At 42.7% G+C, this 12,684-nt stretch overlaps 1 protein-coding gene across 1 annotated transcript; it reads right to left on the minus strand.

Moving 5' to 3' along the window:
* Positions 1 to 5,770: 5,770 nt before the first annotated feature.
* On the minus strand, positions 5,771 to 11,000 carry RIPPLY2 (ripply transcriptional repressor 2). The gene is made up of 4 exons (XM_060755042.2): positions 10,894 to 11,000; positions 9,576 to 9,666; positions 7,077 to 7,141; positions 5,771 to 6,068 (listed from the first exon to the last, which is right to left on the minus strand). Exons 1-4 carry the CDS (start codon positions 10,977 to 10,979, stop codon positions 5,903 to 5,905), a joined length of 408 nt encoding a protein of 135 aa, XP_060611025.2. The 5' UTR covers positions 10,980 to 11,000; the 3' UTR covers positions 5,771 to 5,902.
* Positions 11,001 to 12,684: the final 1,684 nt, after the last annotated feature.

Here is a 12,684-nt window from a genome sequence, read left to right on the forward strand (position 1 = left end):
GAAGACAAGGGCTTGAACGCCGCGCGCATGCGCAGGGACAATCTCTCTCTCTCTCTCTCTCTCTCTCTCTCTCTCTCTCTGGTACCGCCCCCTGGGGTTGATTGACAGTGACTCCATCAACACAGCTGTGAAATGGCCACAAAAGACATGCGGGGGGTGGGGGAGGATTTCTCTCAGGCCCTTTCCACACAGCTCTATAAAATCCACATTGAACTGGATTATATGTCAGTGTGGACTCAGATAATCCAGTTCTCAGCAGATATTGTGGATTATCTGCCTTAGCTGTGTGGAAGGACCCTCAGATAATTTCCTCAAACTGTCTTATATAAGCCCTTCCACACAGCCATATAACCCAGAATATCAAGGCAGATAATCCGCAATATCTTTCAACTGGGGCTGCTTCCACACAGCTGAATTAAATCTCACATTATTATTATAACTTTATTTGTACCCTGCTAGCATCTCCCAAGGGATTCGATGCGGCTTACAACAGGCCGGAGCCCAACACAATACAACAATACAATACATAGCAAATAAAAACAGTTAAAGCAGAAAACAATAACAATAGCAATACAAATACAACAGGACATTATTAAAAACTGAGCCGGCCGGAGTAGGGTACAGGATTAAAAAGTGCTGAAGTGTCGGAGGGATATGGGATTAAAATATAAGTGCAGTGTGCGGTGAGGGTGATCTTGACTCTACTAAAGTGCTTCTGGGCTTTGGTAGTGTGGTTCCTAATCTGAGAAGGCACGTTGGAACAGACAGGTTTTCAGGTTCTTTCTGAAAACCGCCAAGGTAGGGGCCTGTCTGAGATCTTTCGGGAGGGCATTCCAGAGGCGGGGGGCCACCACAGAGAAGGCCCTGTCTTATATAAGCCCTTCCACACAGCCATATAACCCAGAATATCAAGGCAGATAATCCGCAATATCTTTCAACTGGGGCTGCTTCCACACAGCTGAATTAAATCTCAGCTGTGTGGAATAGATGGCAGTGTGGACTCAGATAACCCAGTTCAAAGCAAATATTGTGAGATCATCTGCCTTGATATTCTGTGTTATATGGATGTGTGGAAGGGCCCTGGGTTATCTGTGTCCGCAATGTCATTGGCCCCAGACCTTGCATGGTCTGGGGCCAATGTATCTGAGGGATCGTCTCACCCCCTACCAACCCCAGAGATCCCTCCGTTCTGAGGACCAAAATCTATTGGAGGTCCCCAGTGTCAAGACCTTGCATCTAGCGGCAACCAGACGCAGAGCCTTCACAGCAGTGGCGCCATCAGTCTGGAATGCTCTGCCACCTGAGGTTCGTGCCCTGCGGGATTTACCAGCTTTCCGCAGGGCATGTAAGACATACCTGTTCCGACAGGCTTTTAATGTTTGATACTGTTGTTTTTAAATTGTTTTAAATTGCTTTTAAACTTTGTTAGATTTTAGCTATTCTTGTAAGCCGCTCCGAGCCCCAGGGGAGTGGCAGCATATAAGTTTAAATAATAAATAAATAAATAAATAATCCAGTTTAATGTGGATTTTATACAGCTGTGTGGAAGGGGTCTATGTCTCTCTTCATATGAACCTATTTTAAATCAATCAATTTCAGAGCAGTTTGCAACTATGGGCGCGGGGCATGGCAATGCATTAGGGTGTATCCCCACACTGTAGAAATTATTGCAGTTCAATGCTGCTTTAGCTCAATGCTATGGAATGATGGGATTTGTAGTCTGGTGAGGTTCCAGCACTCTTTGGCAGAGAAGGCTGGATACTTTGGAAAACTACAACTCACAGGATTCCATAGCACTGAGCCATAGCAGTTAAAGTGGTTTCAGACTGAATTAATTCTACAGTGTTGATGCACCCTGAGTTAATCAAAGCATGTTTTCCCCTCAGTCAACTCATTCATCATTTTTGCCATCTTGCTCACACTCTGGTGACATCTGGCTCCACAATCTTTCTGGTTAAGATATGGCAAATGTTGGAGGGTATGTGTTTATGACAACTAGTCCTTTCAAAGTTAACACTTTGATATATTTCTGCAGGTTTCTGTGCCCTAGACTTCTTGGACTACTCCTCTCTCTAGATTCAGAGAATTGGAAGAGATCCCAAGGGTCTTCTAGTCCAACCTCCATCTATGCAGGAAAGCAGAATGGAAGCATTTGAAAGCGAGAGAGGTGCCCCTCCAACTTCTACAAGGTGTGTTTTAAAATGACGGACCCAATTTCAAAACACTATATTACACAATGGCAACATGTTGCCGTCACACAAAAAGTTGCAAACAGTTTACTTAATGTATTGTCAAGTTTTACAATTTAGAGCCAGAAACAAAGCCAGATACCCCGCCCCACCTGACCTACTTTGGTTTGGTGGGCAATGACAGAGGATGATGGAAATTATAGTTCACCCACCATAAAAGAACACTGTGAACCCCACCCGCCATGGATCTGGACCTAACTTGGTCCAAATATTCAAATAATCTTCACCGAATCATTCAAAACTATATGGCCCACCCTTTCATGTGGTAAGAGTTTCATTTGTGGCTGTATCTTTTGTAATTTTAATGCTCTGTGTTCTAGTCTCTGGAATAGAAAGAGTCACCCATCTCTGGACACCTTCCAGCTTCTCAATATCTTCCTTAAGTTACACAATATAACATATTTTTTGTTCCTGGGTTATAAATGTCACTTACTAATTGGTTCTTTCATAAAAACATGGAAAAAGTTCAATAAACTGCAAAAACTTTGTTCTTGCAGGACATCCTGCAGCACATTGCTATAGTTTTTCAATGAATATCTCATTGAGTTTCAACCAATTCAACGGGTTGTTCCAGCCACAAAAACGAAGTTTCTGGAGTAGAACAATTACTTTCAAAGTAAACACTACACAATTAAAAAGGAAATAACACTTTCAAACCAGGAACAGATTTTTTTTTCCAAATTTTGTTACATAGTGCAATGGGGCCCAGAAGTGAATCATTTTTTATTTGACCAAAACAAATCAAACAACTGACCTTGGATATGCCTAATTTTCAAATTGTGGTGGCACAGTGAGTTAAACCCTTGTGCCTGCAGGACTGAAGACTGACAGGTCAGAGGTTCGAATCTGGAGAGAGTGCAGATGAGCTCCCTCTGTCAACTCCAGCTCCCATGCGGTGACATGAGAGAAGCCTCCCATAAAGATGGTAAAACATTAAAACATCCGGGCGTCCCCTGGGCAATGTCCTTCCAGACTGCCAATTCTCTCACATTAGAAGCAACTTGAAGTTTCTCAAGTCACTCCTGACACACACACACAAAAACCAGAGAAATATATTGTTGCAACACTGACCAAATTAGTTCTCTGCAGATTTGCTTTTAAAAAAATAATACCTCATGGAACTAGTTAGTCAGTAACACAGCAGAGGGCACGCCATGCTAATTTTGTACATTTCAGCAGGACTTTCAGATATCAGGAATTTAATTGATGACTTAAAGGTAATTAAACTGCACTCCTGCTGTTCATGGGAATCCCAGGTTCTTTTCTTTTTTAAAAAAAACCTTTCCCTTGGAGGGTAGGAGGATAAGGCCACTCTGAGAGAGTGAAACTCAAGTCCTTCCCAAATCCCACAGAGAAACTGATTTAGATCATTTCCCCCCTGCTGATTTCAATGGGAGGTTTGTTTGTTTGTTTTCAAAGCAGTTTGTTGGTTTTAAAGGCAGGGGAACAAAAATGTGGTTTCTCTTTAGGACTGGCAGGACAGCGGAAGCTCTGATAATGTTGTACTGAAACACAGGAAAACTTTCTGCTGAGCAAACAGATTTTATGTAACACTCCAGATTTCTCTGTATGACGGAACCATCTACCAGAACTTCCTGACAATAAGAACTGTTCAAATGTGGGGTTTGCTGCCTGGGAGTGTGATAGAATCTCATTCCCTGGAGGATTTTAAATAGAGGTTAGATGGCCATCTATCGGGAGTTCTTTGGTTATGTATTTCTCCAAGGCCAAAGACAATTGGAATGGACACCCCTTGGAGTCTCTTATAACGCTGTGAGTCATGCTTTGCCATTCAACCCACAGAATTATCTTCAAACTCAATGAGATACAATCCCCACATGCAGAAAAAAGTGATTGGGTTTCATTATTGATCTCTGTTAATCATATATTCTGAATAACAGTTTAGGATTGCTCCTTATTTCACACATTTCCATTATTAAAAGATGGGGAGGTGGGAAGAAAGGAGTCTTGGTATTTATTTTTTGTGTCAGAAGCAAATTGAGAATACAGTTATAATGCATACAAAAACCCACAAGCAACGTTGAAAACTTAGCATTTTATTAAATTTCCTTTGACCAGAAGCTGGCCACTTGGAGTGCCTCTGGTGTCACTGTAAGAAGGTTCTCCATTGTGCATGTGTTAGGGCTCAGACTGCAATATAGTAAGTGGCCTGTGGGTTGCTCTTCTCCATACTTGCATGTTGTGGACTCCACTTTGTAGTCCTATTTCTTAAGATTGGTTTTGTATCTTGTGGTGCCAGTGTGCCGTCTGATTAGTGCTTCCAAGTCACCTAAGTCTTCTGTGTGCCCAGGAGGGTGTTTCTCATCGGTTATCAGCCACTGATTGAGGTTACAGGTTTTTGCCTGCCACTTTTGGACTCTTGCTTGCTGAGGTGTTCCTGCGAGTATCACTGTAGATCTTAGAAAGCTATTTCTTGATTTAAGGTGTTGGTGTGCTGGCTGGTATCCAAACAAGGGATGGGCCAGAGATATTATTGCCTTGGTCTTTTTATTATTGGCTGCTACTTCACAGCAGATATCAGGGGATGCAATGCCAGCTAGACAATATCATTCCTCTAGTGATGTAGGGCATAGACATCCTGTGTCTCATTAAGAGCCATATCCACTGTTTTAACGTAGCGGGATGTATTCCACATTGGGCATATTCAGCAGCAGAGTAGCAAAGCGCAAGGTCAGATGTCTTCACTGTGTCTGATAGTGATCCCCAGGTTGTGGCAATTGGATTTCGTATATTATTTCTAGCACCCGCTTTTTGCTTGATATTCAAGCAGTGCTTCTTGTAAGTCAGAACACGGTCTTGGTGCACCTCTAAAACGGATTTATCCCATACATTAATCTAGTTTATCAAATTAAATCATTTATATTTTGAACTTTGTCCAGCTCTAAGAGAATTTCAATAGTATGCAAGGCAACCACAAACTTGAACATTAGTTTCACTATGGGACTATTACAGCTTTGCTGTTCTTTCTGACAATTACAGCTTTACCATTACTTCTTTACTTATCAAATCACGACTAAAGGAAATGGATATATGATTACATATATGTTAACTGGGGGAAAGGGTACTTTTATACTCCATTTTCTAAAGGCAGTTTTGAGAATGTGACTGTATTTTTCACTTTAATGTAATGTTGACAATATAAACATTTTCCTTAATCCTATGTGTAAACTCTCATATCTTATCATTTCAAGTCTTGAAAAAAAATCAGAATACCAAAATCCAAAAAAGATCTACATGAGGGTCAGTTCTGTTGTAAGCACTAGTAAAGGTTTCACATAAATCAGGATATAAGAAGGTACAAAAAAAAAAAAACCTCGTATTTCCTTAGATGGAAGAACAACTGAATATATAATCAGTCCATCCCACCCTTCTCCTGCTCATTCATCTATCCACCTCTACAACTATTTTTCTGTTTCAATGAGTTACTAGCAAAACAATATTATTAGTTTCAAAAGTATATAGGTGAGATACAAGATGCACAAATGACTCAAGGACAGGTATTATGAAAATAAAAATGATAAGAATTTTAATTGCAAATAACTTACATATAAATTAGCTTAAAATATTATTATAGAAAACTGAGCTTGATATTAAATTAATGAATATAAACAGTAACAGTAGTCCTTGTGCAATCAACAATCCACTGCTGCTTCAAAACCATGGTCCAACTCATCATTCTCTTCCTCGCTCTCTGAATCTTCATAAAAGGAAAGTGTGGCTTGGACAGGAAAGTTCCTCAGAAGTGTTTCTGCTTCGTGGTACAAGTAATCAAAGCACCTTGATTTGGGCCAGAATAATCTAAGACAAACAAATGAAATGTCTGGTTCATTTAAATTACAAAAAGATTGGAAACACTTGCTCTGGTTCAAGTTATGAGTTCAAGTTAACTCATTCAATTGAAGTAGGAAGGTGTGGGACCAATTACCCTCAGATATTTTGGAAAATGCCATAATGACTTGAGAATGGACTCACTTTGATGAGGTTCAAGTACAAAACATCTGGAAGTCCAAAGCTTCCACTTCAACCTAGGGTCCATCTATACCAGTGGTTCTCAACCTCTGAGTCCCCAAATGTTTTGGCCTTCAACTCCCAGAAATCCTAACAACTGGTAAACTGGCTGAGATTTCTGGGAATTGTAGACCAAAACACCTGGAGACCCACAGGCTGAGAACCACTGATCTAAAACTGTTGAATTAATGCAGTTTGACCTCATTTTAACTGCCATGGCTCAATGCTATGGAATACTGGGAATTGTAGGTGAGGCACCAGCACTCTTGGGAGAGAATGCCAAAGACCTTATAAAACTGCAACTCACATGATTCATTAACACTGAGCCATGACAGTTAATGTAATGCCAAACGGTATTAATTCTGCAGTGTTGATGCACCACAGAGTTAAATGGAAATACAACTTCCCCTTTTTATATTTAAAAAAATGTTCAACAGAGAAGTAAAAACTGCACACATGTATGGTTATGCCTTTTTTATTACATGAGAAGCTCTGACACAAACAACAAAGAAATGCAGGTTATACTCTCTTTATTATAACAAAGTACCAGATAGTAAACCATACTTTTATCCAACTGTAATCAGAGCTGTTTGGTAACAAAGGATTCCGATGGTGAAACTGTATAGTGTGCTCTACAAATACAGAGTTACTTTATGTATCAACTAGTTTTAGTAACAGACCCAACTTTGGTAATTTAGAATTTCTGTAAGGCAAAAACATACAAGCAGACCTAGTAAAAATAGGGAAGATATTTTAATAGATACTATTTAACAAAACAACAACAACATAATATCTTACCTGACTGGGTGTGTATAGTGTGTGAGTTTTGCTGAGTCTTCCATAGTCTCAGAAGAATTGCCCAACTAAAGAATGTGAGGTAGAGATATGGATCAAAACCAGAATGATCAACGATATAGATTGAACAATGTTCAAATTCAATGCACATGATATCCATCACTTTGGAATTTACATATTTACAAATAACATTGAGCAAGATCTGATTTTATTTAGATCACTCCTAAATATCCTAAAGGAACCAGACCCTGTCAGATCTTGGAATCTATGCAGGGTCACACCTGGTTAGTACTTGAATGTGAGACCTCCAATGAAAGATAGGCTATATTTTGGGAACGGACAAAACCATTCTGAGTATTCCTTGCCTAAGAAAATCCTATGAAATTCATGATGTTGCCAAAGGCAGACATATGAGTGCACACAAATACAGAGAGAGCATTTTGCAGTCCGAGGCCCCTTCTGCACTGCTGTATAATACAGTTTCTAAATCTAGGTGATCTGCTTTGAACTGGATTATATAGCAGTGTAGGCTCATATAATCCAGTTCAAAAGCATATAATCTGGATTCAGAAACTGGATTATATGGCAATTTAGATCCAGCCTGAGACTCTCTGCTTGCAGCCAAGGTGCAGTGTGTCTGAAGCTGGTCAAGTTATTTTGGCACACAGAGAAAAAAATCCCACTAAGATCTCTCCTCTCGCCTAAATGTCAAAATATGATGACAACAATGACACTGGCTAGATAATGATTTACTACATTTTCATGACACCTCTCCAAAACGGGCTGCCTTCAGCTGTCATTTCACTCTACCTAAAGGAGGAATTGCCATGATGTTGACCCTAGATCTGAGGTTCAAATTTCACGACCTGCAAGAAATCCAAAGTGGTTTAGCCATCACTGACGAAGTCCATTTTGTCTTCATAAGATAATAAATATCTCAACTTTAATGAAGCTCAACCTGATGATAACTAATGTTCCTTCAAGTTATTTCTAATTTACAGTGCCACTAAAGCAACCCCTATTAAGGGCTTTTCCTGGCAAGATTTGTTCAGAGAAAGTTTCCCTTTGCCTTCCTCTGATGCTGAGAGAATGTGACTTGCCCAAGGTGACCTAGTGGATATCCTTGACTGAGAAGGGTCGAACCCTGGTCTCTAGAGTCATAGTCTAACATTTAAACCACTACACCATGCTGGCTATGATAGCGTGGACTATTACTATTGCTAGTATTTGCTTTGCTGATGATTTAGAGACATAGGAGTTGGAAGAGACTACAAGGGCCATCCAGTCCAACCCCATCCTGCCACACAGGAAGACCCAATCAAAGTTCTCCCAACAAATGGCCATTCAGGACTCTGTGATAAACATTCACAGAAGGAGACTACACCACCCTGCGTGGTGTCTCCACTGTCAAACAAAGCTCCTCTTCATATTTAGGTGGAATTCCTTTTCCTGCAATTTGAATCCATTATTATGTGTCTAAGGATGCATCTATACTGTAGAATTAATGCAGTTTGGCACCACTTCAACTCTCACATTTCAATGTTGTGGAAATCTGGGAGTTGCAGTTTGGTGTGGCACCAGTGGAAATGGGCAGAAAGCACTCAAAACTTTGTAAAACTAGAATAATAGAATCATACAAGTTGAAAGAGACCCTAAAGGCTATTCAGTCCAACCTGCTACCACACAATCAAAATGCACCAGACAGATGGCCATTCAGTCTCTGCTTAAACACCTCCACAGAAAAGGAGACTCCACCACACTCTGAGAGAGCAGCATACAGGTAAAGGTAAAGGTTTTCCCCTGACATTAAGTCTAGTCTTGTCTGTCTCTGGGTTGTGGTTCTCATCTCAATTTCTTAGCCGAAGAGCCGGCGTTGTCTGTAGACACCTCCAAGGTCATGTGGCCGGCATGATTGCATGGAGTGCCATTACCTTCCCACCAGAGCAGTACCAATTGATCTACCCACATTTGCATGTTTTCGAACTGCTAGGTTGGCAGAAGTTGGAGCTAACAGCGGGAGCTCACCCCGCTCCCCAGATTTGAACCTGCGACCTTTCGGTCAATAAGTTCAGCAGCTCAGCGGTTTAACCCACTGTGCTACACAATCAAAATGCTCCTGACAAATGGCCATTCAGTCTCTGCTTAAACACCTCCACAGAACAGGAGACTCTACCACGCTCTGAGAGAGCAGCATATTCCACTGCAAAACAGTTCTTACTGTCAAAAAGTTCTTCCAAATGTTTGGGTGGAATCCCCCCCCCCCTGCAATTTCAATCCATTGCTGCATTGTGTCCTAGTTTCCATAGAAGCAGATAACAAGCTCCCTCCTCAATTTGACATCCTTTCACATAAACATGGCTATTAATCTCCAGTGTCAACCTTCTCTTCTCCAAGCATGACATATCCCTAGCTCCCTAAAACACTCCTTTAATATAAAACGTCTATTGCATCCATTGCATAGAAGGAATTTGCCAGGGAGGGATGAGAGCAAAACAAACCCACATGGGATTCGTTCACCGCTGAATGGTTTGCCTGGAGCTGCCTTTCTGCCTCTTTCTGGGTTGGAATCCAAGGCCTCCAGAACCTTTCGGACCTGCAGAATAAAAGATGATGATGTATTTATTTTGCGTCAAAAGCATTGCATAAATATTCAAGTATAAAACTGATAAAGTAGAGGGAACAAACATGGCTAAATAATTTTAGACCTAAAACAGGCAATAGTGGCCGCATTGTCTGTAGCTTTAAAACAGGCACGGGCAAATTTCGGCCCTCCAGGTGTTTTGGTCTGCCACAATTCCTAACAGCCTACTGGCCCATGCCTGCTTTAAACAGTTCTTCCTCTGGGCATGAGGCAGGGCATTGTGGACAAGCATACAGATGCGGAATTGTCTGTTCTGCTCCACAGTCACACAAGGTGGAGGATGAGGATGGTTGTGGTGATGATGATAACAGCAGCAGGGGAGAGTGGTTATTGTTTTTCAACCTCATTAGTTAGTTGGGTGGATTAGGAAGGGAAGGAAACAACCCCCCAACCATCCTTAACCCTAACCCAGTGGTTCCCAACCTGTAGGTCCCCAAGTGTTTTGGCCTACAACTCCCAGAAGTCCCAACCAGTTTACAACATTCACACCTAGCTCCAGCAGGGAAGAGCTCCTTGCCCCACCCCAGCCATTCCACAGATATATAAACCCATTGTCCTAATTCCAACAGACCTCACTACCTCTGAGGATGCTTGCCATAGATGCAGGCGAAACGTCAGGAGAAATGCCTCTAGAACATGGCCCTATAGCCCAAAAAAACCCCACAAGAACCTAGTTTACCAGCTGTTAGAATTTCTGGGAGTTGAAGGCCAAAACATCTGGGGACCCACAGGTTGGGAACCACTGCCCTAACCCAAACCCAAGCTTTCCCTATGGCAGAGAGTGCATCTTCATGGCAGAGTTAAGTCGCTTTGACCCCACTTGAACTGCTATGGCTCAGTACTATGAAATCAGGAGACCTGTACAGGGTATCCATAGGCTATTTGCCATTCAGGTACGGGGAAACTTTGGCCCTCCAGGTGAAGTTAGGAATTGTGGGAGTTGAAGTCCAAAACACCTGGAGGGCCAAAGTTTCCCTATGCCCGATTTAAAGCCTCTTTACTATTTAAGAGACTTTTATGGGGACCCTATATTTTGACGAGGCAGTCACACTCTTTGGCAGAGGAGGCTTAAGATTTCACAAACCTGCCAGGGCAGTTCAAGCGGGACCCAACTGCGTTAAATATACAATGCAGATGCACCCAGGGGCTGGGTGTTGGGGGAGCAAAGCGAGAGGTTACCTGGGCGGCAGTTCTGTGTATGGGATCCGAGGCGTGCATGCTCCAAGATGGGGAGGATTGCGGGGGCAGAGTGGCGAGCTCTCCATGCTGTGCGTCAAGATCTCTCTCTCTCTGTTCTCTCTCTCTCTCCCTCCCGTGTGTGTGTGTGTCCTGGGTTTCCTTCGCGGCTTGTGCTGCTGGGCCTCCTCCTCCTCCTCCGCGGCTGCCTCTTCTTATAAGGAGGCTCTGCCGGCGTCCCTCCTTTGCCTGCCGGAGAGGTAAACAAAACGGTGGCGGCGCGTGAAAGGGTCAACAAGGAGCGTGGGCGCGTGGGGGGCGCGCTCCAAATGGCCCCAGGACAGGTTTGCCTCCAGGGTGCGAAGAGGAGCAAGGCCCCAGGCACAGGGCCCCCCGGCAGGAGGAGGAGAAGAAGACAAATGCTCTGCACAGGCAGGCCCTCCGTTACAAACACCCCTCTTACAAATGACTCAGGGCCCTTCCACACAGCCCTATATCCCAGAATAGCAAGGCAGGAAATCCTACAATATCTGCTTGGAACTGGGTTATCTGAGTCCACACTGCCATATAACCCAATTCAGAGCAGATATTGTGGGATTTTATTCAGTTGTGTAGAAGTGACCTCAGAGTTAAGAAAAAGGTGAGGAAACAGCGAAGGAGAGGAATCTATCCCTAAAAGGGAAATGCACCCTTGGAAGAGTTGTTCTCCTAGGGGAAAAGGTGTTTCCATTAAAACCAATCTTTGTTGCTACAAGCCATTTTTTTCAAAATCCAATTGTCAAAGGGATAGAAAATGAGGAGAAATCTTCTGAACAGGGGCACAGGCAGCAAAACAAGCTCCACAGGGGGGCTTACCCTTGCCTATGCCAGTGGTTCTCAATTTGTGGGTCCACAGGTGTTTTGCCCTACAACTCCCAGAAATCCCAGCCAGTTTACCAGCTGTGAGGACTTCTGGGAGTTGAAGTTCAAAACCCCTAGGGACCCACTGGTATGCAATCGATAGTTAAAAGATATACATTTTTGGCTGGAGTTACCCTTAACTCCAGCCTCAAGTGACTGGCTTGACCTTGAAGTATCTAGGGGTGGTTACGGCCAACAGGGAGCTCTGGTGTGGGCTCATCTATGAGACTATTAGGAATTGTGGGAGTTGAAGTCCAAAACACCTGGAAGGCTGAAGTTTGCCCTTGCCTGCTATAGAACCTATCTTGTTTGTGACTCGGAGACTGCCTGTATCAAGGGCTCCTTCTACACTGCCATATAATCCAGGTTATCAAAGCAGAATACTCACATCAGCTTTAAACTGGATTATTTATTTACAGTATTTATATTCCCTGCAGGGAACTCAGGGGGGATTACAATGCACAAACATTCAATGCCATTAGACATACAACATATATAGACAGACTCAGAGGCAATTTAACATTCCAGCTTTTCCGGCTTCATGAGGGTATGCTCAATTCCCTCATGAGCCACAGGGGGAGCTGCCGCTTCATTGTCTATTTGTGACAGGGAGTCCTTTGATGGAGTACTTCCTCATTCTTCTGCATCCTGCTGGAAGGATTTATAGCACCATAAATTAGTTAAAGTAGCCTCCTCACATAAAGCGGTACCTAAATTTCCTACTTGACAGATGCAACTGTCTTTCGGGCTGTATAAGTCAACAGCAAGCTAGACTATTAATGGTCGGGAGCTTACTCTGACCCCTTCCACACAGCTGAATAAAATCCCACATTATCTGCTTTGAACTGGGTTATATTGCAGTGTGGACTCAGATAACCCAGTTCAAAACAGATA

The sequence above is a fragment of the Anolis sagrei genome, chromosome 1 (genome assembly GCF_037176765.1).
Source record: "Anolis sagrei isolate rAnoSag1 chromosome 1, rAnoSag1.mat, whole genome shotgun sequence".
Classification (NCBI taxonomy): domain Eukaryota; kingdom Metazoa; phylum Chordata; class Lepidosauria; order Squamata; family Dactyloidae; genus Anolis; species Anolis sagrei.

Excerpts from the sequence above, each read along its gene's own strand:
- RIPPLY2 (XM_060755042.2), bottom strand. The coding sequence starts at position 10,979 with ATGGAGAGCTCGCCACTCTGCCCCCGCAATCCTCCCCATCTTGGAGCA. Across the intron at positions 9,667-10,893 it reads TACACAGAACTGCCGCCCAG|GTCCGAAAGGTTCTGGAGGC; the intron begins GTAACCTCTCGC and ends TTTATTCTGCAG. Across the intron at positions 7,142-9,575 it reads CAGCGGTGAACGAATCCCAT|TTGGGCAATTCTTCTGAGAC; the intron begins GTGGGTTTGTTT and ends CACATTCTTTAG.